This window comes from Falco rusticolus, chromosome 6 (assembly GCF_015220075.1).
Source record: "Falco rusticolus isolate bFalRus1 chromosome 6, bFalRus1.pri, whole genome shotgun sequence".
Lineage (NCBI taxonomy): Eukaryota > Metazoa > Chordata > Aves > Falconiformes > Falconidae > Falco > Falco rusticolus.
In genome coordinates this window covers 14,101,069-14,128,985 of record NC_051192.1, presented here as the reverse complement: position 1 = coordinate 14,128,985, position 27,917 = coordinate 14,101,069, and the positions used below count along the sequence as shown (strand labels likewise).

The 27,917-nt window shown below is 43.5% G+C and overlaps 1 protein-coding gene across 1 annotated transcript in view; it reads left to right on the top strand.

The window, feature by feature from the left end:
* RUNX2 (RUNX family transcription factor 2) overlaps positions 1–27,917 on the top strand; it is a 36,904-nt gene that overhangs the window by 6,630 nt on the left and 2,357 nt on the right. The window contains exon 3 of the mRNA XM_037391731.1: positions 4,547–4,708. Within this exon, the coding sequence (XP_037247628.1) occupies positions 4,547–4,708 (162 nt within the window). The remainder of the gene's footprint in view (positions 1–4,546; positions 4,709–27,917) is intronic.

Here is a 27,917-nt window from a genome sequence, read left to right as displayed (position 1 = left end):
GGCGTGCCAAGGAGCTGCGAGCTTGTGATCATGCTCTGATCATGTAACTCAACTTGCAAGATTGTTGTGGTTTTTTTCCTATAATAAATCTGTGTGCTTCATAATCCAGTGCAAAAGCAATGGAGAAACTTATTCTTCAAGGCTATTTACATTATTTTTTTCTTCTCTGCATTGACACTTCGGAATATTTCTGTTGAAGGAAGAGAAGTCATGCTGCTGGAGAGCCAATGTCATCGGTGGGAGAATGGGTCACTGGGGTTTTTATTCATTCTTTATCCTTTTTTTTTCTTCCAGTTTTTATACAGTGCATCCAGTCTTAGACTGATTTTTAAAACTGCTTGTTGTCCATTAAGCATCAATGTCCTTTGTCCATTGATGCAGTCAGTCACAGACCACAAGGGTCAAGAACCGTGTACATCTCCCACTGGCTATAAATGTGGCAGTAAAAATTAGACACAAAATAATTTGCAATATTCAATATTTCCTGCTTTGGCAAGGTTTACCTGGAAGGGCAAACAGGATGCAGCTGTTTGTGCATTAGTTTAGACCTCGCCCTGCTGATTTGTTTCAGCTGAGCTATGCCCAGGCTTTCTTAGCATACACACGATATGCCCTGTTGTGAAGGAGTATGCTGAAAGCTGCACTTTCCTTCACACCCACGCAGGCATAACAGAAATGTTTACAAAAGGAGGACTGCTCTTAGCAATCACTCCAAAATTTTGAAGTGCAAATGCCAACTCAAAGTGGCCCTCTGCCTCCTTTGCTGTTGTCGAAGGCTCTGCTACCCCTTCCCAGTGGTTGCCATACAGGAAGACAGGGGGCTTTCTCCTGAGCCATTCACAGTACTTTTATATTAGTGTTTTCCCTTGCTTTAGAGGGATTCCTTTAGGAAGGAATCCACATTCAGTCTGCCTTAGAGCTTGTAAGGTTTCTCATCAGTTCTGGGCTTTTCACAATTGGGAAGATGATCTGTGCCTGCAGAGCACATGGTGCTTCGGGTGATGGCGCAAAGCCCGTGGTCTGCAGGGACCCAGCAGACATGCACAAGCCTGCCAGCTGGAGCGAACGGGAAAGCTGGTCTCTGGTGTAGGAGGTCAAGGAAAACTGTTCAAAAATCTGCTTGTAGCTCCTTCCCTGCCGGTATATGCTAAGTAGTCATTCCACCCCTTCTGTGCCTGAGCAAGGAGGAGGTGAGCCTCCTAAGGACATCATTGTGTCTCCCTCAGAAGCATCTGTGTGGATCTGCCCTGGAATTGCTGTTCTGACAGCTGGCAGATCCACTTGGTGCCCCTGCATCCTCCTTCCCCCCAGGAGGTTTGATGTGGTGGCGTGTCGGACCAGAAGAGGTGGGCAGGTTGGGCCTCAGCTGTCTCTGCTGCTGCAGTGTTGCAAGGAACATCTGCTGGTGGGACTAAAAGATGCCATGTGAGACCCAAATGCAGGTCTGCCTTCAAGGACTACACAGGGCAGCTTTGCACTCTGCCTCACAACATTTTGCTCTGGGGGTTGGGCAACATGGCCAAGCAGTGACGTTTATCCTGTGGGCTAGCAGGTCACATTTGACTTGGCAAGGCAAGGGCGTTTGGCTGCTCCTGTCATGTCCATGCAAACCATGGCTGCTAACCAGTCAGCAGAGGCTGGTTTTAGGGCATTTACTCTGGTGCAACTTGTATCTTCGCTTTCTAGTTTCCTAAGGGGCGAAGATAACTGGAAGTCGGTCAGCCCCAGGACAAAATCCCCACCCTGCCTCGACCATGACCTCAGCCATGTCTTGGTGTAAAGGATTCACGGTAACGCTCCAGCCTGGAGTACTGTGACCTTCTTCTCAGTCACTGAGCTCTGATGTTCGATTTGGTTGAGGATTTTCCTTTCTTATTTCCTATTCCCTGAGAAGACATAATCTCATTTCCCTGGAGCTAAGTTGCTCGCACTCTAGTTTCAGAGAGGCTGAAGTCTGCACCTCAATATCTGGGTTGAAAACTTCCAGCCAAGAAAAGCACCTCATTTTGTGAGTGAGGTACTTGGAGAGTGCCTGCACCTTAAAATAATGACCAACAAAATATGCAATTCATCATTGTTGTCCTTAAATTTAGGTAGGAATTGCATCAAATGGAGGTTGGATGAGTTACCCAAGTCAAACAGGAGATCTGCTTCAGGACCAGAAGCAGTTAAGACACAGCACAGTGTCTTCACTAACAGTCCATCCTCTTTTTCTTCATTCTCTGACATACTTTGCATTTTAAAATCTTACAGTGTTGGACTCATGGAGAGCTGAAATGAAATTTATACATCTAAAAAAGAAACATGATATTGTGGCTCTGAGGTTGAAATGAGCTATGTATAAATCTAAGGCATGTATAAATCTAAGTCAGATGTCATGAGAATATATGATATGTTTTCAGGTCAACTGATGGTCCATTGAGCCCCATATTCTGCCTCGGACAGCACAGTATTTGATACTGTTTTGAAAGACCACACAAACCTTTGAAAGACCACTTTTTTCCATGCATCCTTCTTGTGTCCACGTAGGCATTCATGGTGGTTGGATTAAGGATGTTAGGTGTAGACCCAAGTCTAGCATGGGTGTTCAAAGTGGTGAGGGTGTCTGAGATGCTTAAGATCTTCTTGTGCTGTGAGGATTGCACTACCAGAAGTGGCATGAACCTCCAGAAGGCTGCTCCTTTCCTAAGGCTTTCACCATCTTAGACCAAAATCCTGTAAAAACATCCTCCACCACGATTTTTTCCCCCCAGGCCTTTACCTGCTGTATAATTTCCTTCCATCATTGGAACTGACCAAAACCCAAAACTTTATGGCACTCTGTTTTGGATTTGGAAGCAGAGATTGAAAAGCTTTTGGAGTTTGAAGGAGCTTGGATTTGAGATTGTGCTCCTGACACATCATTAATTTTAAGATTGTTTTCCCAGTAAGCCTAGGCTTTCCGTTCCCAGTTGAAGATCATTTACCATTGACTGTATGGTGAATTAGAGTAGGGGAATGAGGCAGAGAAATATGTCGATATCAGATATAACAACAAGCAGTCAGTCAGATTTGAACCTGTGCCAATCTATACAGCCTTAGCCTTGAAACTGTTAAAACAAAGTTCATTACATTTAATGATCAAGTGTCCTTTGGATTTCTGACGAGTTTATGTTAACCATTTATATTACTCAGCTCTAATATAAATGGAAAACTCCAGGAAAATCCTCTTAAAATTAAATTGGAAACTTGGGGACGGGTAGGGGGGGGTTATATATCTATATAGCTATTTTGCTTCGAGGAAGTATCTGCTTTCCAGACATCTCTTCAAACAAATCGTGTCTGAACAGAAAAAATAAACAAGGAATAGCTGAAACTACAAGGTTTGGCTGTGTGGAAGAGCAGGGAAAGGCATTAAAAAAAACGAAAAAAAAAAAAAAAGGCTGAATTTCCTGAAAAAGTGCCTTTGCTTATGCCATGTGGCTATCACGTTGCCGTCTACAAAGAAGGACTTTAGTGTGTTCTGATATAGCAGGTTCTCCAAATGGAGTGGACCTGATGGGCTTCGCTGAAAATACTGGGGGGATTTGGAGGGATGTGCTACAATTTCTATGAGCCAGTTCAAAGACAGTTTTCTGTTTATCATGCAGTGCCCAAAACAAACTTTGGGGTTGGAAGTGCTTTGGTTTAATTGATGTAAAGAAGTAAAAATAATAATTTATGAGGCATTTGCTCTATGTTTATCACCAGATATTAACTGAGAGAGCAAATAGTTTATAAATCCAAACACCAGTGAATAAAACTAGGTCTCCCTCTCTCTCACTCAGTGCAATCCACCGGTGCTTCAGCAAAAAATAAATTGTATTTATCCGTACATAGTGTATTATCCGTACTTTCCTCCATAGTGAGCTGTTCCAAGTACATCAAAAGGCATCATTACCTTGCGATAGCAACCACAAACCATTTGGTTTCATATTGTTGTAATTGAGGTGACTGTAGGTAATTGGGCCAGCATCCAAATGTGGCATTTTTGGCTGGATGCTGATAAGATTAATGACATTTTCCTTCTTGGATAGTATTTTCAGCACTGGAAATACTATTGTGTAGTATTTGAACCGGAGAACAACTTGACAGGCATGTCAAGCGATAACGGCAGAGTCTCCTCACCTCTGAAGTCCACTTCCCAAGCTGACTTGGGTCTTGTTCTTGTTCTGTCTGCTTATCTGCCTCAATTCTAGAGGACTGGCGAGTCTTGGTATAACACACTGTTAGACCTGGGCAACAGACACCAGGAATTTGCAGCACAGCTGCTATATCTTTTAAAACTCTGCTCACTGCTCCATTCATTTCCCCCCAAAATTGTTACGGGGAGGGAAAAGCGCAGAGTGAGGCTTGAAGGGGTTGAGTCCTAGAGGAGCAGGTTGTGTCTCATTACATTCTCATTCCTTATAGCGCTGCTGTGTGTATGTTCAGTAACCCCACCTCTTTCCATTAGGCTGTTGATGCCATAAAATTTTTCTTCCTTTTAAAAAAAAAATCTCTCTTTTTTTTTTTTTTTTTTCCCTAGACCCCAGGCAGGCGCAGTCATCCCCGCCATGGTCCTATGACCAATCTTACCCATCCTACTTGAGCCAGATGACTTCACCGTCCATTCACTCCACAACTCCCCTGTCCTCCACTCGAGGCACAGGACTTCCAGCCATTACCGATGTGCCCAGACGCCTCTCAGGTAAAGACTCTGTTTTGCCTAAAACAATTATGCAGATAGGAACAGGACTGGCAGAGGCTGCCGTGGCCTCAGACAAACCTTGATGAGAAGAGCAAAGCTCAGTCAGTGATAACAGGGTTACTGCATGGTGGGTGGGGGTCAAAGTCCCTTTTTTTTTTTTTTTTTTTTGAAATGGAAGAGCTGCTGTGTTGCTCTGAACATGTATCATTTGAATGTCTCTAAGTCCATTTCAGATCAGACTATTTTTACATTGTGAACCTGATTCTATGAACAAATTATCTCCTTTTTTTTTTTTTCCCCCACAAGAGGATGTTTACATGCATGTTTTAAAGTAATTGTGATATTCTCTATGTTTTGGTGCTTTACTTTGTGGTGTGTGTGATGTTAGGCGTCCTGACAGATAGATGCCTTTATTTCTTCCATAGTTAAGGCTAAGGTTCATTCTCCAGCTTTTCAATCCAGTAGCTCAAGAAAGCCTGTTTCCTTAGTTAATGTGTACTTAAGATGCCTATCAAAAACTAGCTGAGTCACTTTAGGTAAAGATTGGACAAATTGTGCTTTGGGATGATGCAGGAGAAAGGAAATAAATACATTTAGGAACATAGACAAGACAGCAGTGAGGAACTGAGACTTTTTTTTTTTATCAAACAAATGTACATTTACATACTGGCAATTAATCTCTAATGGTCTCAGCGATAAAACCATCTGTGTGAAGTAATCTGATTGCCCCAAAGTAAAATGGAGCCTGTCATGGCACACAGTCACCTTGTATATCTTGCCAAAAATGAGGAACCTTAGGGGAGGGAGGCTCAGTATTAAAACTCCAGCCTTGCAAGTGTGGAAATATTAGCAACGTATGCCAAAAAAGCATGTGTAATGTAAAGAAAGCCTTTATGATTCATTAATGAAAACCAAAGAATCAGTCTTATTACATCTATTTTTGCATGTTTGCAAGATATTATTATAATCTTGGATGCTGCTGCCATACACCTGTTTGACTTGCAGCCAGGTGAATTTCTTGCTGTCGTGTTTTCCCCTTCCACCAAGCTCGTAGTGCTAGAAATGTTGATCACTCCACTGAGCTGCAACATTGACAAGCTGAAATTCATCCAGCAGGCGTGTAGGATTTGATTAGCGTAGACTCCTTGATTTCTTTCATCCTGGAGGAGGGAAGCTTTGTTTCTCAAACAAACAGCTGCAAAAACCTCTCCAGTCCTAGTGCACTCTGCTTTCTTAGAGATGCTGAATATCTCCATGTGGGCCAAGGGTTGGAGGGTGGTAGAACAGGTTCCTGCGGGCTGCCTGTGCAATGCGCTGACTTGGTTCAAAAAAAAACTTGATCAGCTTGATGCGGAGGAAATGCTTTGTTTGGCCCGAAACAGGTTCCCTTTGAGTCATGCCTCCTGATGGTCTATGATGTCGAATGGGTTATTTTTGCAATTGTGCCCCCAGCAATACCTCCAGGAGAGGCTCGGCTGGGACCTCAGCAGCTGTACCGTGGCATACTTGCCCTGCAGCCCTTGCTTGTCTGTGTGTATTCAGACGTGAGCGCCTGGCGTGTGGGCGCAGGCAGAATGACTAAAAGACCTGGATGCACACATTATGTGGCCGCGGACTGAACTTTTCTGTTGTACTCTACAGTCGGTTGCCTTCCCACTTCTTGTCCTTCATTTTTGGGGGGCTTGACTGATGCCTTTGCAATGCTCTTACCTTTCACCAGCATGGGGATCTTGCTTCTAGTTAGATTCAAGGTTGAAAAGGGGACTTTGATCTTCTACAGCTGCTAGAGGTTGTCTGCAGTGTTTGCTGATGTTCAGAAATACAGAGCGGTGTTCCTGGCTGGAGGATGAGAGTGGATGCTCAGGCTGCAAGGAGGCACGTTGGAATTTGGGTTCCTCTCAAGTGTTTCTACCTACCAGGGCCACAGGGAGGGAGGGGCAGGATCCAACCTCTATTGTGTATGAAGTAGAGGGAGAAATGCAAGTTTAAAGCTGCCCCTTACAGCAACCAGTCCATCCCTCACACATGGAGAAATGCAAATCTCCACTCAGTTACTCGATACATCTTTCAGAGAACAGAGCTTTGATGGGGGGAAAAAATGACTGCTAAGAAACACTAAAAACATTAGAAAACTTCAGGCACCTCCAGTGCATGAGGGAGAAATTAGAGTTTTACAGGGCCTCGAATAAAAACAAACTTTGCTTTCCGATACAGTGGCAGAAATCTGATTATCAAGCCTGTTAAAAGTATACAAGGCAATTTTAATGAATGCCATATTTACTGCCTGTTGCTTAACATCATGCAGGAGGAAAAATGGGTAAAACTTCCCCCTTAGGCCTTGGATGTCACACCTACAGGCACAGGACTTCCTACCTGCCACAATTTCACATCACTCAGCCTTTTCACAGGCCTCCGTGGCTCTGCCCAGACAACTGCTTAATCTGTGCTCACCCACACATTGAAAATATACCATCTAATAAAGCAATGTGCCCTTCAAAAGAGTGGTTCCTGGTGGTACTGTCAGTGGCAGCCCTCAAGAGCTATTTTTGATGGTACTTCCATGACCAGTAGCACATCCATCCCATGGCCAAACTGGTGGTGTTCCTCCCCGTCCAGGGATGCGTATATCTCTTGATGATGAGGTCACCTGTGTTTCACTCCCAGATTAAGCTGACCATCAGAAGAGTTTGGGGCTGTAGGACAGGAGGTGATGAGGGACTGCCATAGCAGTTCATGTGGTTCTCTGTCCCATGGGAGAGGGGAAAAGGGCAGCAGGCTGCAACCCTGCGGAGTGACTCTGGCGGGCAGCTGCAATGTAGCTGAACTGGTCGTGTCAGCGTCTAGACTGATTTCTTTTGCACAACTGAAATGTTTGCATGCATGCTGCAGGCACGTGCAAATGAGCACCCAGAGCTGTCGAACTTCAAGTATTCATCTTTTATTCTGCAAATGGGGATTTTGCTGGTTTTGCAGTGTCATACAACTAATTAATGACATGCCGCATGTATTAGGGCAGTATTCAACATCAGTAGCTGAAAAGCAAAGCAAAAAAAGACTATCTGGCATCACTCATGCAAATTTTGAACCAGTGATCTTTCTGGTGTGTGTCTCATGTTCGTATCAAGAAGAAATAAAAAACAAGCCCACGAGGCCATGCAATTGACTTACCTTATTGCACCAACTCAGTCACTAAGAGAGCAGGATTCCCCATATTTTATTAAAATATCTGTCTGCTCAGACTTCCCCAGAAGACAGTGAAAGTTGGTGGCCTAGCAGATTAATATTCTTAATTAAATAATATTGTAGTGGAAACCATGGGAATATATGAACATGGTCATTTTAGAGAGAGTTTTGCCTGAGGGACATAGTCTTATTGCATGATTCATAGTGAATGCACTCAGCCTTTGTGCCCTATGCATAACCAAAGTGCATGTGGGACGGGGAGCATGAGTGTCTATTATGTAATTAATGTATATGATTCATATAAATACACATCACAGCCATTTTACATAAATCTTTGGGACTGATCCAGCAAGTCCTCAGCACATGCACGGTTTGGAGCAGGGAGTACAGGTCAAGTTGTTCCTGCAGTCACAAGAGAGCTGCTCCGCAGCAGGTGAAGGAGGAATGGGTATTAGATGTCCCCAGGGTAGACATCCGTAACCGTGACAGTCACCCCCAGCTCCCTTTTGAGTCAGTGGGGACAAACTAGCATTTGCAGGACTTGACCAGTCTGCAGATGAGCCATACTGGTCCCTGGCAGTGCCTTGGAAGAGCCTGTTTTTCTCCGGGGGCTCTAAAGCGAGCCTAGGTGAACAGTTCAGGTACAAGCATGCCTGATCTGATAGTCTGCCTTTGGTGGGGTGATTTAAGAGACGATTTAACTGCCCCATAAACATATCTGTATCACAGCCTTGTTACGCTTCAGTCCTGGCTTAACCCTGCCATGATCTGCCTCACCCTGACCTCTGCTTGCTCTGTGATTGCAGGGTTTAAGCTTGAATTTAATTTTGTTGAAAATACTGAGATGGGAGGTGGGGAGACTTCTTCCCCTGCACTTTTCTTACACCTCCTCACCCTTCTGCCTAAGTGCTAGTCTCTTGCTTTTTGCTTCACCTTTGAGACAGACTTGCAGGGTCAAGGTCTTAAGATGCTGGAGGACCTGTCCTGCAAGTGTAACATGAACATGTTCAGTGCTGGCTGTGGAAGAGCCTGTCCTACACAACTGTGTTTGACAAATGCCTACATGACAAAGGAGAAAATTAAAACTGAATCTAAATAACAGGACAAATCACTAAACCTACCTTTTCCAGCCCTGGGCTTGCACTCTTTGCAGATAGTTGTCACCTGGGGATTCTGGCCTCATGCCGCCATGCCCAAACACTTGTCCCACACGCTGGGGTCCCTGCAGTGTGTAGGGTGGATTTTTCTGTCTTTGTAGTTACTTTGTCATTGAATAGCGACATGCTGAGACAGATGAGGGACACACTAAGATAGACGACGAACATACTGGGCTCAGCCTTTAAACAGAAGAAGGTTGCAGACCCATCCATCTGAACTAAAATGGCCAGAAAGTAGTATCTTTACCAATAAATTACAGAGCGATAGGGTCTGGGCTTTTAAATAACAGTACTGTTAAATTGTCAGCGAGGTTGGTTTTGAGTGGGGTTGGCCAGCACAGTCACAAACAGGTCCCAGCTGTGGTTTGGAAAGGAGCAGAGTCCCGAACATATTCCTATGGGCAGCTTGGAGGCAGCCACTCCATTGTGGAGGCTAAAAGGATTTAATATTACAGCTGTGGCCACACCATCCTGGCTGGATTTAAAACCAGAAAACGGGCCCTGACTCTGGGGCTGTTTGCTAGTTTATGAGTGTAGCCAGGCTTTCCCATTAATTTGTCTGTAGATATCACTGCAGCATTTTGGACCATCCTGAACCTTCACCAGATGTTGAATTTAAAAAACGTTCCTGTTCTCCCAGGTCACTGGGGGCTGGCAAGTGTAAATGCAACCCTGCAAATGCCAGCCATGCCCTAATCAGTGACAATGCTGTTCCTTTACACAATCTAAGGTTCATTCTTTTAAGCCTACAGATCTTAAAATAAACCTCCCCACATATAATGGAAGCAGCTCCAGCTGAACCTCTGGATTTAGTGTTTGTATGTTAATGAGAAAGCTGCTCACAGTGATGGGCTGTTTTTTCTTGAGGTCCTGCACTGGTTGTCATCTTGGTTTTCAAACCCTGAATGTGAATTACCTTGGATTTTGCTTAATGTCACAGACACACATAATCTTTATAATAAGATTTTTCCCTTTTGAGGGGGATTCAGTCTTTGAAAAATACTAACTTTAAGAAAGAAAAGTTGTTTATTTTCTTCTAAGGAGCTCAGAAAACTTTACAGCCCCTAAGTAAAAACTGCCATCACGTGAAGTAGCTATTCTTGCACCTCTCAATTCCTACTAACTTCATTAAATATTGTGGGTAATAAACACATTTCAGGATGGGACCCTTAATAAGATTAGGCATTAGTGCTGCCTCCAAAATACAGTTCTTTTCCTCTTTATGAGCTCTGAGAAATAGGGAAACAGTTAATACCATGGCTATCACCAGCAATGGCCATGGTGGTAGCAGCTCCTGAAATGAATGAGCAGTTCAGGCTTCAGCAATATTGTCTCAGGCTTTTGGCAAACCCAAGAAACCAGCTCTGTTTCTGGTGCGCTTGCTATGCTGTGATGTTTTTCTTGGTGACTATAACAATTTTCACTCTGTCTTTTTTTTTTTTTTTTTTAAAGTGGAAGCAGAGAGACTCAAGGATGTCTCTGTCTCCATTTCTCCTAGCTAATTTTCAATGCTTTCCCTACGAGGTGACACTGAGTTAAGGCAAAGTAAAGAACTTGGGGGAGCTTGGGTGTTCAGAAACAACCCACTCATTTTGCTACCCTCCTTAAACTTGTAACTCAGTTTTTTTGGGTTTTTTCCCCCTCTTTTTCATTATTTTTCAGTGGTTCTATTTATTTTGTTTACCGCAGGTTTTCCATTTTTAGTCTCCTGCCCACTTGGTGTCACCTGGGAATCTCAGCACCTTGGCACTCATCTGTGGGGTTTCAGTGGCAGCCTCTCTGCTGGGCAGAATCTCTCATTGGAGTAACTGTCCAGAAGATGCGTTGCATGATCCTTACCTCAAGGACTAAGGCCAAATTTTTCTAGCGTGGGTGGCCTCAAATTAGGCACCTATACCCGTATTTAGGTGGTAAAACAAGTGGGCTGATTTTCAGATGTTTGAATATTATAATGCGTTTCTTTAAGCCCTTTTTGTTTACTTAAAACGGCTGTTGAGAGAGGAAATAAACAGGAAAAATGAAGGCAGAGTGAAAGAGTTTTATTCCTGAAATAAAGGATTTAAAAAATACGGAAAAGAAACAAGTGGAATGTTTTTAAATGGAATAAATTTGTTGCTGATACAGGCAGGAAATAGCACACTCAAATATATGTGGATGTATAGATATATTTTTATCTGAGCTTTTTTTTTTTTTGCAATGTGTTTTATATTTAGGACACATATCAAGATTTGCATCTGTTTCCAGAGCTTGCTGCTAACAGTTAGTAATGATGCCAAAACATACTTTAGTTCCAGCTTGAGACCAAATGATATTCAGGGCTTTTTTTTATTACTAATTTAGGGTCTGATATTAATTAAGGAAATTTTCCATAAGTGCCAGGCCTTTTCTGAAGAACTCATTAAAATTATATTAACTTAAACCGGAATCACAGTCTGAGCATGTTTTGTAATGATTATTCTTACTGACTCTGCTGGGTTTTGTAAACAGAATGCTAATTGTTAATGGGGCAACCGGGTGCTTGATTCCATACTTTCAAAGGGCCAGATCCTGAGTCATTACCTAGATGTGTGCTCCCAATAAAGTCAATAAGCTCCTAACAGGAAGGCTGTGGGTGCAAGCTCTTTGTTTCATCCCTGTATAAAGGTGTATGATGATTTCTTGATTCCCTTGGTGGAATCACTGTTGATATTCTACCTAGGATGGAGCCAGTGGTGGTTGCTGATGTAGGACTACGTGTGTCTTGATACGAAGAGGGAATCTAACTCCATACGTGAAGCTCTCTGGTACATACAGGGTGATTAGGATCACTTGTGCCCTTAAGTCTCTGTGGCTCTTGAGTGTCTGTTGCACCGAATTTGGTTTGAATAATTGCACAAGCTGAATTTACTAAATGGTCCCGTAAAATGCGGGAGACTTTGATCCTTCTTAGACTGTGCCTGTGTTTGGTCCAAGATAGGTAGAAAAGTATCTTATGCCCTCCAGGAGCTGTACAGTTTTAAAGTCCCAGTTCTGCAAATCTTACACTAAAAAACACAATTCAAGAAGCAAAAACTGCTGTTAGTAGAAATAGCTGGAGCTGCCTTGACTTACGGTGGAATTTCCTTGCATTTCTGGCCATGCAGAATTTGACCATGCTGAATTTGGTCAGGAAGGGAGTGTTAGAGCCTAGCAGAGCTTCACAACACCTTTCTGAAGTGGTTTAGTAATGGCTGTTTGGTCCCATTTTACAAGTGTCCAAATCTTTTCCCCTCTTGATGGATGTTTTAGCAGAAGAGGATCTGGTGTCATGCCAGCTTGGCTGTCAGATTTAAAAAAGCATTGATATTGCTGATACTGGTGACCAAAAGAGAAAGTAAGAGCTGTGCAAGAAGTTCAGGCTTTCTGTGGTTGTACAAAAGAAAAAAACATAGGCAGCGAAGGAGAGGAAGATGAATGAGATAAAGTGAAGGTGCGCACCTTCATCTAGCTCATAAAGGATGTTATTAAGAAAGACGCAACTATTTCATATGCATAAAGGGAGGGTATTTGGGGACACTAATCTGGAAATCTCTTAATATTTGCTTTCAGACTGACTCAAAAGAGTGAGGGAAGGGATCAAAGCTGGAGGTGCCTTCCTGAACTTGAGACAGGTTCCCCATGTCCGCAAGAGCAGTGTGTGGGCGGTGCAGGGTCCCCTGGGGGGGAACCTGACCCTGCACCCATGCTGCGCTCAATGCTGCTTCGGTGTCCAAGGAGATTTTGTGGAGTCCAAGCATTTTTAGTAATGGTGGAGTTTCATCTATAAGGCTTAGGGAAGAATAATTTCATATAAGCAGCTTTCCACAGATACACAAATTCATAGGTAGATTCATAGCTTATTAATACAGTGAAGCTCATGTGATCATCTGCTTTGACCCAGCTGTAAGATTACCCCAAGTTATGTCTCATTTGAACTTGAGGATAGCCTTCGAGGGAAAAAAAACCCACCAAAAACCAACACAAAAACTCACTTTGTCTTCATTTAAAAATTTCCAGGGAAGCAAGATCCACCACAACCTTTGGTTACAGACACTAATTAAGCTCGCTTTGGAAATATGTGTCTTATTACTAGTCTGAATTTGTCTAACTTTAGTTTCCAGTTATTTGAACTTGCTATAACTTTGTCTGCCAGATTGCAGCACTGATTTTTATTTCTGAGGTTCCTGTGGCGGTGACAGATACAACAAGGAGGTGGGTAAGGAAGGAGGTTGCTGTGGTGGGTCTCGGGGAGATGGCAGAAGCCACAGGGGACTGGAAGTTGTGGGATGCAGAACTGGTTTGACTTGCAAGGAGGCTGGAGAGGCACTGTGCAGAAGTATTTTGGTCTTTTAATTTTGCTGTGGCTTCAGTATGATCTATCAAATAGTGGAAGTTCCCTTCCCTAATCATCCAAACTCCTACGGTATCCGGTGAAAAGGAGTTATTTTTGGTTGAACTACTAGTGAAACTCTACTTTCCAACCCACCTGAAAAAACCCACTAAGAAAGCATTTTTCACTGACTTTCTGGACTTCTGCAATTCCTTTAGGAATTTTTCTGCTTTTATATTTGCCCAATTGTAAAGTCCCTCCCATTTTTTCTAACAAAATGAATTTAATTCCTCATCCACTACTGTAGATAGTGATACAGGAATAGGACAACAAGATACATGTTCTCCCCTAGTTGCCATACAGTGTTCAGCCTTTCATTTTAAGAAACACTGCTGTAGTCATGGGGGCTTTTTCCTCCAGGTTTAGCTAGCATTTGAACTGTCAAAAACGAAGAGAAGCCTGCAGATCAGAGCTCAGCCTGTGGCCCTGTTGGGTAGCGTGTCACCCAGACAGAGCAGACTATTTGCTCTCCACGTTCATAATTATTCCATGGGCAAATTTGCAAAGAGAGTTGAAACTGCGTTAAACTCTTGGAATTACTTGGACCAGGCAACGCTCTCATTGTGTGAAGAAGTTTAGTTCTGGCCAAAAAAGGTATCAGACACTAAATGCAGGGGGGGTATGTGGTGTTTTAAAGGTGGTTGTGGTTTAAAGGAGGAGAGGAGTCGGTGTGCTGCGTCTTCAGCCCTGTCTGGGCTATGTCACCTCCAAGCTTCCCGATCATTTTTCCCAAAGGTCTCTCTAACCACCCACTTGACCTTTCATCCTATGCTAGCCATGAATGTTTGCCCTAACATGTTATTTTGTAATACACAAGTGCTGAGTGTAGGCAGCTGGAGAAAGCTGCCCTGGGTTCTTGTGAGAAAGAGGAGCAACCACGCTGAGAGAAGGAGAGCACCAGCAGAGAAAAATAGCTCAGAGGATTTAAACCAAGGATCGATTCTGAAAGCAAAATGGATGGGTAGGGCATGTCACGTGTATCATTCTATCATTCTGCCTCTTAATATCACATTTCTCTGGCAGTGAGAAGTGGAAGGTGGTATGCTTGGATTAGGAGTGGTACCCAGAAAGCCTCTTTCATTTAGCTGAGATGAAATGTCCCTACACAAGCTCTAGTGATGCCAGATGCATCATTTCCATTCTGTATTTTTAATGGTTAACTGGGCTGTCACTGTCTGATCCATAGGCATCACTGCTTTTTTATGACCTTTTCTATTAAACAAGCACTGTCTAGGACTGGCAGAATATTATGAAACCGTCAGCTAAAGGCATGTCCCCCTTGTTTTAGTTTATATAAAATCAGGCTGTGCAATGGGCTTGCTTGGAAAGCAGGATTGCAGCACAGGTACAAGACTGAGTCTCTGAGGCACATCATCTTTAGGTGATAGATGTCTGTAAAAACACAGCTTGCTGTATTTAATTCTGTGCTGAAACTATGTTCTGGGTTTTGTTGAAAGCTAAACATGGGATAGAAAGATTTCCATGAACTGGAGATCAGTCCCCTTGCCAGTCCCTTTTCTAAGATTTCACATGAGGTTTTGACTTTAGCTGCAGCACCCAAGTTTGGCTGCTGCAGGTGATGTGGTTCAGTGATCAAAGTCATGGTTGTATTTGTGAACAGCTAATGGGCCTTTGCTGGAATCACGGCTGACCGTGCGATAGGCAGCAGCTGCTAATACTGTTCGTACTGCAGTAGCATCTGGAAGTCCGATCCCATTGTGCTAAGGACTATACAATTAAAGAAGGGGGGAGGGGGAAGAGGTCAGCCCTGTCCTCTATTAATTTGCACTCTTACATGCAGTACAACTGGTTACAAGCTGTACAACAGAATACAAGAGGGAACTGAGGAAAGATGAAGAGAGCCAGCGAGGTGATAGCTCTGGCTGCATCCTCACTAGAGCCAGGTGGTAGTAGCTCAAAAGGAGGTGCAAGAATGATGTTTGAAGGAGGGTATTGAAATAGCTTGGTGGCTCTTCACCTCCTCCCAGGCTTCAGGGGCAGCAGGAAAGAAAGCACAAAGCTGCTCATTACAGCCTGCAATAAGAGGCAAGCACTGTTTGTCAGCATCAGCATTGGAAAAGCTGAGTGGGGCATATTAGCCCCACCAGGTTAGACCAAATGTCCACTGGGACCCATCACCTTCTCAGCATGGCCAAAAGTGTTTGCTCAGTTCCCCTGGAGTGCAAGACCAGTATATATATATTCCCAAGCTGTAGGGGGTTTCCAAAACTGGAGGTTTATATCGGGATGATTCCATTTAGTAGCTGTTGATAGGGCTCTGTGAATCTTCTTACCCTTTGGTAGGTGGGAACAGAGGAGCCACTAGATCAACTTTTCTGTTTCCTATAGGTCTGTAGTGTTGTAGTCATACAGAACTGACAGGGACTTCATAAGATCATAGGATCTGTGCCCCCTGTGCGGAAATAGGATCAAACGTCTGCAGGTAGTTCCTGTTAAGTGTAGTCAACTAGTCATGTGTATTGCTGCCACCGAAAACAAAACCAAAACCATGTCCCAAAGAAGGAAAGATCCCAGCCAAAAAAACTTGATTAAGGTTGAAGCAGATATTTCAGTAAAGTTAAAAGATTTTTAGAAAATAAAACCAAAGGAAGCCAAAGCTAATGTTATAAAAGAATACATGTTTGAGAAGCGATGAGAGCTGTATGAACACATTCAAAATATCCCTGGGATTCTGAATGAGACTGCTGGGCATAAAGTGGGAGTCATCGCTGCAGCATGGCGAACAGAGCTAGAGCTGTGTGGGGTTTGTCAGCATTGACGGTGGGAAGGTGAAGAGTAGAAACCTGTGTGAGAAAGAGCATAAACGTTTGGATAGCCTCTGGGGCACAGGTTGCAAAGGCTGGGATCTGGGCTAGGGATTGAGAACTGAAAATTAGACCTTCTGCAAAAGTGACTGTCTTACCAACTAGGAAGGGAAGCAAGTGCCTCAAAAACACCAGGAGAGCTGCTGACCCAAAATCTCTGCAACATAAGCCTGAGATGAAATGGCTCATTGGAAGAAGCATCTCACAGAAGCTCCTCAGAGGAAGTCCCCGGGAACTGTGATGTGGATGCTGGCATGGCCAGAGGAGCCACAGAGGAATCCTGGCAATGGGAAAAAGGCATCTCTCTTCCCCCTTTCTTCCCTCTTCCTCTCTCAAATATCTCCCTCTAAAGGGATTTTTTGTTTTTGTTTTCATTTTGATTCCCGCTAAAAGCCAACCCATGTTGTTTTTTTTAATGGGTGAAAAGGAGCGTGGGGGAGGATCTAAGTATCGCTGGAGCCTAATTAGGAGCCATCGTATTAGATTCCAAAATTAGATAGGAAGCTGGGTTTAAGGGTAGTCCAAACCCAACCAGTTCCTAGTTTGGCCTGGCCCACGTAGGTGGGCCAGACTGGTTTGGAGCTGTTTTGAGGACAGGCTGCTTGCCCGTGGAGGAAACCATTCCAGCCGCAGTGGAGCTGGAGCACGGTGCCTGGTCTTCAGCCGGGCCAGCTTCTGCTCTCACTGGTCTGCTCTGCAGATGCGCTGGAGGGGCGCTTAGTTGAAAGCAATTCTAGCTGTTGCTTCCTCAAGCAGATGAAGACAAATGAGGGCGATAATTTAGGCTGACTTTGTACTCCTCTTCGTTATTTCAGATATTGGGATTGCATATGAAAGTTTTCTTTTAAGCCACGTTCGCTTTATTCTGTCTGACTTCGACATTTTCTGTGTCTTCACCTGTTGAAGAGCTTATAAAAAATGTCTGGTGGTTTTCCCTTTAAGCTTTGTAACTTTACAACATCTTCCAATGAAGGATTTCATAGTATTTTCCAAACCATGCTACTGACCTTTGTCACTTGGCTAATACGAAGTATTAAAATATCCTTCTTATAGCAAGCAAAATTTAGCCAGGAAAATTAAATTATATGCCCAAAGTCGCAAAACAAATCAGTAGCAAAAGCCAGAAAGCAATGCCTCACATTTCTCTTTTTAACAGCTTTAATGGATAAGTGGGCTTTCTAAACTTCTCAATAACATATGCTTTTTTTGCCGATATGCAGTTATCCTGTGCTATATCTCCATGACACATTTCTTTTTTACCAGCCCAGTTAGAAGTTATCCAAGCTCACTTTTGAAATAAAGCAAATTCAGAGACTAGTCAGGATATCCTGGCTTAACTACGGGCTTAGTTAGACTTTGGTAGGAGTGTGCATTTCTACAGCCTACGGCAAGCGCAAGGCGGTGAGCCTTAACTTAATCCTCTGTTACAGAATTGTAGTATCTGACATTTACCATGAGCTGTGCCCATTCAAGTGACTGTTACTGTGGTTTATCTGGGACGTGGTAACTTGGGGTTTAAGTTTAGACCATCAATAGTGATTTGAGCTGCTAGTGGTATAGCCTAAGCTGCCATACGGCAAACAGCCTAAAGCATGTTTATGATGTGAGCTATTACAGACCAAAGTCTGTTTCTCTTTTTCATCACAGTTTCCTGGGAGGATAAAAACCATATTCAGACTTTACACTATGGAGAAGAAGCATTTATTTAGAGGTGTTCAAAGTTGGCCTGGTTTAAGCTTCAGCTCAGCAGATGAATGGAGATGCTGTATGGACAAGCGTATAATGGGTTGAAATTGACCTTACAGTAGTTTGCCTTAAATTAGTAAGAAACTCAGGGTAGGTCTGAAGTGAATGAAAAAAAAATAAAAAAATGGAAGGCTTTACACTGCTTTTATTAAATGAGATTGACAATCATACATTGTTGAAGTGACATGATGCCAAATATAAAAAGGGTTGCAGTGCTTCTAGCCCTGCTTATACAACTATGTTTAGCTATCTGTGTCCTGCTGAATTTGATGGCATTTTGGTATCTATATGGGCACTGAGGGCCTAAACACACAGACTGAAGCCGCTGTAGTGTTTGCGCTGGTCAGTATTTTTGACTCTTAGATGTAAAAGCAGCAGCTCTAGCAAAAACAGCCCGATGGTTGCGTGCAGTTTTCTCTGTCTTGTGGTGACTTGGGACAGTCTACACTGCATGGTGGCCAGTCCTGCTCTGTGGCTTGTCGAGAGCCACAACTTTGCTCCTGCGATGCTGTGGGTTGTGACGTCCCCCAGCTGCTCTCACTCTGCTCCATGAGACGGGCACAGTGGGTCAGCTCGGTGTTCCCCCACTCAGCTTCCTGTAGGGCTTCTTCGCACCCTAAGTCCTCCTGAAATTCCTTTGACTGGTGGATCTTGGGTCATGCTGGCATGTTTGACAATTTTATCTTGGCCTGATGTTACCACTGTTTGTGTTACTTGGGGGAAACGTGTTCTCACTGTAAGGGAAAGAGCTCTGACCGTCACTGGGTGAGTTATTTTCCACTGTTTTCACTCCAACAGTGTTGTATTGCCTGCTGCTAAAATCCTTAACCTAAGATGGAAATGCCTCCCTGGTATCTCCCTTCTTGTTTCTCCAGTACTCAGAAGCAATCTGTGGGCTAAGTGCCCTCATCCCCTTTGAAGCGGCGGCTCTTGCGGGCTCCTGCACAGCTCCTGGTCCGAACGCAAGCGGCTGCTTTCAGCTGCCTCCCCGTAGGTCGAGGTGTGTCTGTTTAGCCTGCGAGGACACAGGACTTTGGACAGGGAGGAGAAAAAACCCCAACACCATAGCCCTGGACATGGACAGGGACTGAGGCTGACAGTGTCCATTGAAAGGAGAAATTGTTTTGGAGGGGAAAAGTGTGTTTTTGATTGTTTAGATGGGGTGGTGGTGTGTGTTTTGTGGGTGTCTGGAGGCTTGGAAGGTGTTTTTTCTTCCTCTGTGTACAATATTGTTCAGGGGAAAAAAATACTGGACTATCTATGTTTGTGAATTTAATTTTTTTTGGCCAGAAGCATAAGAATTTGTAGGGTTTGATTTTTCTCTGGAAAGGAAAAAAAAAAAAAAAAAAAAAAAGGCATTTTGTGAACAAGGCCCGGGTAACCAAAATATGTTTGTTTTTGTTTAAATTGCTCAGTAGAGAAATCGTCTCTTGTCTATTGTTAAGAGAGAGGTTTAAATCAAAGGCAAATTCTACATATTCTAAAATATACAGACAACTCTTTGAAAGCAAAGCCAAGCAAAACTTTAAAAGAGACCTTCTCCTTGATGCAGAAGTTTTCAGTTAGTTTGCTGTGCTGGGGCTCAAGTGGAGAGAGGCAGCCTGAGAAACAAATTGCAAATCCCCATTTTGCAGGCGGAAGTCAGGGAGAGCATCGTATTAATAGCACACGAGACCTTTCCACAGAGCTTCTTGTCCAGGGCTTTTCCAGCAGCAGCGAGAAAAAAAACTTCGCCATTTGTGGGGATTTTTGTGTTGGGATTTGGCTGTGGAAAGTTTAAGTGAGCTGCAGAGAGAGGGAGTGGAGGGCCTGATCCTCTCGTGTTGGGTGGTCCCTCCTACCGCAAATAACCCTATTGAAAACAGAGGGACTATTTGTGGAGTCATTTGTTTGTCAGGAAAAGTAGGGTTTGTAGTATACGGCCCCAATTAGCAGCCAAATTCCTGGTTATTTTCTCGTGATAAAAACGTGGCTAGCTGTCACAGAGATGCACGTAGCATCTCATCGGTTCCCGCTTGAACTCCTGCCACTTGCTCCATCTTCTTCCCACTTCCTCAGTCATGCAAAAATTATCCCAGCACCACGCTAGCTTGGATGAGGTGGCCGCTTCCCTCATGTCCAGGACTGATGTGGGCCCCGGCCCTTTGCTGTGCCGTTTGGGATCAGCTGAACTTGCGCTAGGTGTTCTCTGTCTCCTGCTCACTGTGCCCATCACTGAGGGCACCTGGGAGTTACCTGTGACCTTTGGCTCCTGGCCACCAGAGCACACCAGGCAGATGATACCCACCCCCCTGCCTGACACCACTGCCCCACACCCAACACATCATCCCCACCATAAATCCTGCTTTTAATACAACCCGGGTACAGTCAACCACATCCAGAGGATGTCCCCTCCTAAATTCAGCCTTTCTCGGGAGATTTATTTAACCAACAAGTTTATCACCAAGCTGCACTTTTTGGAAATGCTGTTAATCGCCTGCAGACGTTATCAGAGGGTGGGCGCCCTGCCCGACCCACGCGTGCCGGTGCAGACAAGGCAACAGCTCCGGCAGCCCCACGCGCGCTCGACGTGCTGGCAGGGCTCTCCGGGAGCCGCGGCAGCACTGATAGCAGTGCCGTTATTTGGGGGAGGGAGGAGTGCTCTCATTAGTTGCATTTTTTTGCTCCCTATTTTGGTAGCCATAAGTCATTTGTGGTTTTTAATGTCTTTCTTTTTTTTCCCCCCTTGAAACTGAAATAAAGGCTGAAAGAGTAGGTTTGTCCTTCCTTCTCTTATTTTCTCTGCCCCCCCCCCCCCTTCTTTTTCTTTTTTTTTTCTTTTTTTTTTTTTTTTTTTTTTTTGGCTAATCTGAGGCACACTGCCACATCTGAAGCCACTTGGCTTATTATGGATTTCATGGAAACTGATTCCCTGAAAGTGTTTCCATATGTGTGTTCCCAATATATCCCATCCTTTTCTAAATGGGAGTACAAACTCGCACACGAGCTGGAAATGGCTTCAGGATGTGACAGAGAAGTCATATGACTGGAGTGGCACTGTGTGTGGCCCTCTCTGAAAGACACGGTGTCCTGTGTGCTGGCTCCCATCCTACAGTAGATCCAGTTTCAAAGAATATCTTCCTTCCCGGCTTCTTAAAAACTCTTAATCAAGAACCAGCAAGGAATCCTCTGTCCTCAGGAGGGACGCATATTAGTTGAATGAGATTAGAAAGGAAAACTTGGATGGGGAGGAAAAAAGAGGGGTTTAAAGGGTGAAATTACAGAGCAATGCCAAGGGCTTCCCCCCTTCTCCCCACCCCTGCAAAACATAGTTTCTTTGTGTCTGCTTGAGGATCAGATGGTATTTCTGAGTTGCTAGCATGCAGTGGAAAAGTACAATTCATGACAACATTGGAAACAAATATTTATACTGGATAGTTAAGGCACATTTTTCTGCCAAAAAAAAAAAAAAAAGTAATAAAGTAGACTGCTAGCCCCAACGTATATTATCTTCCCATTCACTAGATTTATACCGGATTCTTGTACTGACGCTCACCACCGCCATGCATGCATCGCAGTGCTCAGCCTTGTGGTTTCACCCCCTTGCTGTATGCAGCGCCGTTGAGGTTGCGATCCAAGAAAAGCCTCAAATGTTCCTTCTGATGCATTTCGGCTGGGGCTGGTGAAAAACAGCAATGGCTAAAATTCAGGCAGGAAAAACTGGGGAAAACTGAACCAAGAGTGAGACGCGCCTGCACGTGCGTTTGTGCCGTGCAGTGTTGTATTGCTGCTAGACTTATTTCCAGGAAATGTTATTTACTTTTTGCTTCCAATGCAGTGCGTAGATGGCCTGAGACTTTAAAAAAGCAGGGGGCTTTTGATATAGCACCAATTCCCTTCCACCTGAATCACCCTTGACAGCTCCAGACTGAAGTCGCTGAGATGGGATAGCAAAGACTAAGAACTTCAGAGGCTCCCCATCACACCAGGTCAACGGGCATCCACGGGTGGAAGGTCACAACTTTTAGCCAAGAACACATTTCTGTAATGTGACCATTTGTCCCCCTCCTGTGGTTCTAATTAGAAAGGTTTATGAGTCCTGTATAAGTGCAGCTTCACAAGAAGCAACATCTATAAATGAGATAGTGATGACTGATGCTTTCATAGCTCCATTTCTGCTCCCAACAGTCCACCTAGGAGGGGTGTGTTGTTGCTTTTTTCCACACATGGGAGGAATTTCTACCCATTGATGTTCCTAAGATGAGCTACCTCTTCAGGTGCAGCCAGCAGCCACCTGTGTTTAGATGCATAGTGTCACCCAGTAAGACTTAGATGCCTAAAGAAAATCACAGTTCATCCAGCAGAAAAGTCCTATTGAGAGAGCAGGGCAGGCAATGATGTAGCCCAGGCTGGAGAAGTGCAAAGAGACCCCGATTTTACCGTTAAGCAACGTAACAGCTCTGCTTGGGAAACACTCCATTATTTGCATGAGTGGTACTTTAATGGTCGCTGCTAACTATGTTTTTTATGGGGTGTTTCTCCCAGCAAAGGGCTTAGGTGCTGCACCATAAATTCAGTGAATACAACTATCTGCAGATTAATCCATAGTATTTAGGTGCCAAAGCCCTGTTACCTAAACAACAGAAGGCACAAGCATGCAGTGTACCGTGTGAACTGGGGTTCTGAAGGATGCCGAGAAGAGATGCACTAGAATTATGTTCTCACCTGTTGTGCGTGAAGCTCTGAAGGGGTTAAAATGTTCCTTCCTCCCTCTGACTTTTGTGAGACTGCTGTGCTTAATAATGTTGCTGTTTAAATGGTCCCAACTAGGCCTTGAAGTTAACACCTTATTGAGGTGAAGGAAAGAGGGGGGAGGGGGAGTTCACAGCTTTTCTGCTGCTATTGTTCGCCAGACCTGCTTGGGGTAACCTGAGGAAAAAAAGGGAAAAGAAATAAAAAAAGATGTAAAATGGTTGGGATTTTTTTTCCTGATTTTTTTTTCTGAATTAAAGGGAGGTAAAGGGCATTTGAAAACATAGCATTTCTTATGATAAATGGTTGCAAGTATCCAAATGACGCACTCTCATCCCAAAATTGAACCAGGGAGGGAGAAGTCCTGTCTGTTGCTTTTGTGGCACTGCATGACCCTGGCCCTTGCAGCACGTAGACACATGCTCAGTGGTGGATGTGTGGGAGGAGCGTCCCTGAGCTCTGGCACGGAGCTGAGTGCCAGTGTAGGTTTGCAGGATCGGGACCTAACAGCTACAGCAAGGGACAGGTACAGGAGGAAGGGGTTTGGGATCCCTGGAAACTGCAGTCCCAGGCTCCATCCTGCAGTGGCGTCCAGAGGGAAGGTGGTACAGCACCTTTGGAGAGTCAAGGCTGGCCTGGAAGGAGGCAGGAGAAGGATCATGCTGTGTGTGATTCAGTAAACACTTGCTAGCAGGAAAATGAAGAGCAAAATAACACTCTACCCCTGATACAGAGGGATGCTTGGAGAAAACAGAGATGCAGCTAGCAAATAATCACTCCCCACCCATCCAAACACATCCCAAAGAATCCTGAAGATTGCAAAACTAAGTGCTCAGAAATTGGGAAATCTCAGTATTTACGTTGCCTGTGCAACTTTAAATCAGCCTCATTCTGCTTATGCATTTTATTACAGATTTTAATTACAGGATCACATGATATTTTTCCCACGGGATTCCTGTCTCATTCAGTGCACAAGATGGACAGTGCTAACTTAATGAGCAGCTCTTCAATATTTTGTTTTCTTCTTGTTCTTTGCATTTCCTCAGGCCTTGCTTATTGCAGAGCATTAAAATCTGCTCTGAAGAAGCAATTCTTAATTTCTTGATGGCCTTTGTTCTAATATTTCTGCCGTAGCATTCGTATACAGTTTGTTGCAGTGCAATATTCCCAAGAAAGAAAGAACGCGTGTTAAAAAGAATACTGAGACTGACTCTAAGGTCTGGTGTAATTCAGTGCACCTTCTTTGTGTCACCTACAGCAGGATTTTTTTTCTGTCTTTGGCCTTCTGTGGACACCTATGATCCTGTTGGCTTCAGCCGCAGCTGTGAATATTTAGCACACATGCGAATCAGAAGCCAACATCTTTGCTGGGCACAGAAAATGAGAGAAATGAAAATGTGATTTGGAGAGGTTTCAACTGAGTCATGTAGGAGCCATGTGGCAGAAAGACGTACAAAATCCAGTTTGCTCAGGAAACAATCGGGTCTCCCTTGCCTTGTTCACTACACCCCTTCTGATTTCTTGCAGCAGTGGATTTGGGGTATATATAGACAACGGGCTCCTCTGTTCCTCAACTCTGATACAACTCCAGGGGAGGTCAGCTTCCATGATGCCTGCAGGGAGGTTTTGTGTAAAAGGAGTAGCATCTTCTCCCGTAGTTGAATGCTGTATCATAGTGCCTGTGGAGAAATAACGTGAATGCTGGTATTGCCTAACTTTCTCACTCTTCACATGGTAACCTTAATAATCTCCTTTTGTTTCTCTCTAGTTGTGTTTATAGTTTCTCAGATTTCTAAAAAAAAAGCAAAACCCAAGTAACCCCTCCTTCCTAAATTTTTCTTTGCGATACCGTAGAAACATCCGCATGGGCTCCTTTGACTTCTGCCATTCCTGCGAATGGAGCCACCGATGAACCAATTCTTGATCAGTACTGACACGGGGATGGGTGGGGATGTCCCCGTGTTCCAGCAGTATTTGCAGAAAAAATGCTGGGACTTGGGACTCCTGGATTTCATTCCAGTCTCTGGACAAGTGTCTTTGTAGGGGCACAGACTCTTCTGCCCATTTTTAGTCAGAATGCTTCTGATTTGTTCATATTTGGCTGGATTTTCATGGCAACAGCTCTCACACAAAAGCCACTCCTATTCCAAAGTTCAAGTCCTTACTTCAAAGCATGGAACTGGTACAGCTTTTCAAAGGAAGGCTCCTCAGAGTTTAAGATTAGTAAAACAATATATTTTTCCCAGCAGAAGAGTTTCAGCTGAAATTTTAAAAACAAATAAATGCATAAATCACAATTTAGTCTGAGACAGACGCCCAGCATGGACAATTTCAGCCAGAATGCTTAAAGTTTGGCAAAGCTGTAAGAGACTGAAAATTGTCTCATCGTGGGAAGTGCGCGGCACACTTCATACGAGGCAATACTATCAGCTGTAAGTAATCCAAGCTGTACATATAATGCATAGATGTAGATGTTAGGGAAGGAAAAACCAGTTTTAATAGATCAATTAGTGCTATGTCCCAGCCTGAATCAAACTATTGAACAAAAACCCACAAAACCTAGTCTCTACTTCAGCAAATGTCTTAACACTCAAGTTCCCCAAAACACAAGTAAATCATTTAGCTACTGGTAAATATATTTAACTATATGTAGCCAAATTTCCTTGAGACAGACTGTTCAGTGACTCTTCAATACAGCACCCCTCTGTTTTCTTGCATCCAATGATTATGCATTGACTTGATGTGCTAGAAGTTTCTCTATTGGAAATACGTGAGAAGCCAAGAAGGCCTTTTTTTTTCGGTGGTGCACTTACAGTGTAAAATAACAAAGCAAATCGCAATATTTGTAAGTTATAAAATTATCCTATAACCCTTTAAAGTAGACGTCAGCTTGCTATACCCACAAGGAGTTAATCTATCCATGGTACATTATGATTTTTAATAATTGGAAGCGATTGGCCAAAGTGCTGTAAACCTGGCAGAAATTTGTTGCCTTATTTTCTGCAAACCACAAGCACACCTTATTAATTGAGAAATGAACATTAACTGGCATTACCTAGCATCTGTAAACTGAAAAAGAGAAATGACCATGGTACGCATTCAGCTGGAAACAGTAGAGTTGCAAAGCTGCAACAGGTAAAATTGGTTTTTAAGCGCGAATGAAAAACCATTTTAGTCGGCTACTGGCAAATGCCCAAGTCTAGGGTTTTTAATGAGGCTTCTGCATCAAAATAAGTGAAACCACATGGAATTTTAATTGTTCTTATTCTAAATATGAAACACACTGGAGCAGTATTCTTGAATCTAGGATGTTAGCATATATATTGGCATATTAACATGACCACTTTTCTGTTCTAAACTGTAGCTCTCAGAAAACTTGAGTGCTAGGTTAGGGAGGAATCAGCTTGGAAGATTTAAAAACAGTTTAACCCGGACTCGTTCAGATGTAAAGAGGTTTTTTAAAAATATCCTGCCCCCCCGCCCCCCCATATTGTCAAGCACAGTGAGCTGGTCAGACTGTATAGGAAAAGAAGATCACTTGCTGTGCTTGTTGCTGTGCTTCTCTTTCTGGTGGCACAAAATAAAAGTCTCTTCTTTTTGTAGAAGTGTGGTTTCACAATCTTGCGGCCACGATGTAGGGCAGAGGATTTGTGCTTCACCCATTTTATACAAGCTATCACGAGAGCAGGAATTCACAGATGCAAATTGTTTTCTTGCTCTGACGGAGTTAAAATCAGCATAAATCTTTAATCCTGCTGGGGAGATGAATTAATAAATTATTTACTTGCACTGTCATGTTACTATATTGCTGATCGACATCACTATTTGTGCACAACTAGATATACAAAGATGGGTGCCATACCCAGAAGAGCTATTTATCTTCCCATTCTGGCAAAGAGCTAAATACATATACATGAATATGCATATGGTGTTTCCAGGTTAGAACCAAAATCAACCTCAAGACAAGGAGGTCGCACAGAAAGAGGAGGAGGAGGAGGAGGAGGAGGAGGAGGAGGAGGAGGTGGGTGAAAATGTGTCAGTGAGATTGCATAGCAGTGAGGCTGGCAAGGGGCTGAGTTTTAGAGGTGATTTTTTAAGAAGTTTCTAGACTCACTTAGAAAGGACACTTCAGAACAAATATCACAGAAAACTTCCTGATCTCCAAAAATAGCTTTACACAATGGAGATACAGGAGGCTGGGAACAAATTGCAGCCTAGTGCAGGGAGTTATGGAGACAGCAAAAGGCATTTGGACAAAACAGGGGTTGGAGGAGTGAGTGTGCAGGAGCCATGCAGACACAGCCATCCGTGAGATAAGAAAGGGTTATAGTTATTTGGCCTTTAGGTAAATAGGATTGCGCTTTACAAGCAACCGTAAAAACAAACAAGTGTGGATTTACTAGGGTATGTAAGGAGGTCTGTAGCCCCACATTAGAAATTCCTACGTGTGGTGTGCACATTCCCAGTCATTCAACACATGCATGATCTCTTGGCAGCACCCATACAGATAATATTTGGGTCTAGCCCTGAAAGGGGGATTGCCTTTTAATGTGTAAAACTGTATGGATAGTTTGTTATTAAGTTAAAAAAAAAAAGTATTGGTTGCAAAGAAATCAAAATGCTGATGTTCTTCTACACCCTTACACTCATACCAATTCTACCTTTGATTATAAATCTCCTGTTTAGCTTCTATCAAGGTAAACTAAGAGCAACTCTGTTCTTGTTGGGAGAGTTGCAACAACAATAAAAGAAAAAAAAATAAAGGAGAATAAGCAGTAGCAGATTGAAACTCAGTATTTTGAGCAGCTGGGGAAATTATGTTCTAACCTTATATTTCCAGATACGTATCAGACCTGTTCACAATATAAAGGATAGTGTTCCAAAATTACAGCTTTGAATCTGGGTGGTATCGCCTCTGGCTATTGTTTGCAGTTGGGAACGAAAGAAGTTGCATCAAGTAGTAGAGTGTTTGCTGTAAAGGTACAAGTTATATTACATTCCATGGGGCTGTGGTTGGAGGGGTTGATGATGGAGACAGACCCATTCACCCGTAGGTCACTGATTCAGTTCCAGATAAAGATAATAGTAATCACATTGTCATCAGAGTTAAAAATGGGCTTTTATAGCCCATTTAAAGCTCTGCACTAAACATCTTTTGAGACGGGCAGATTATAATCCCC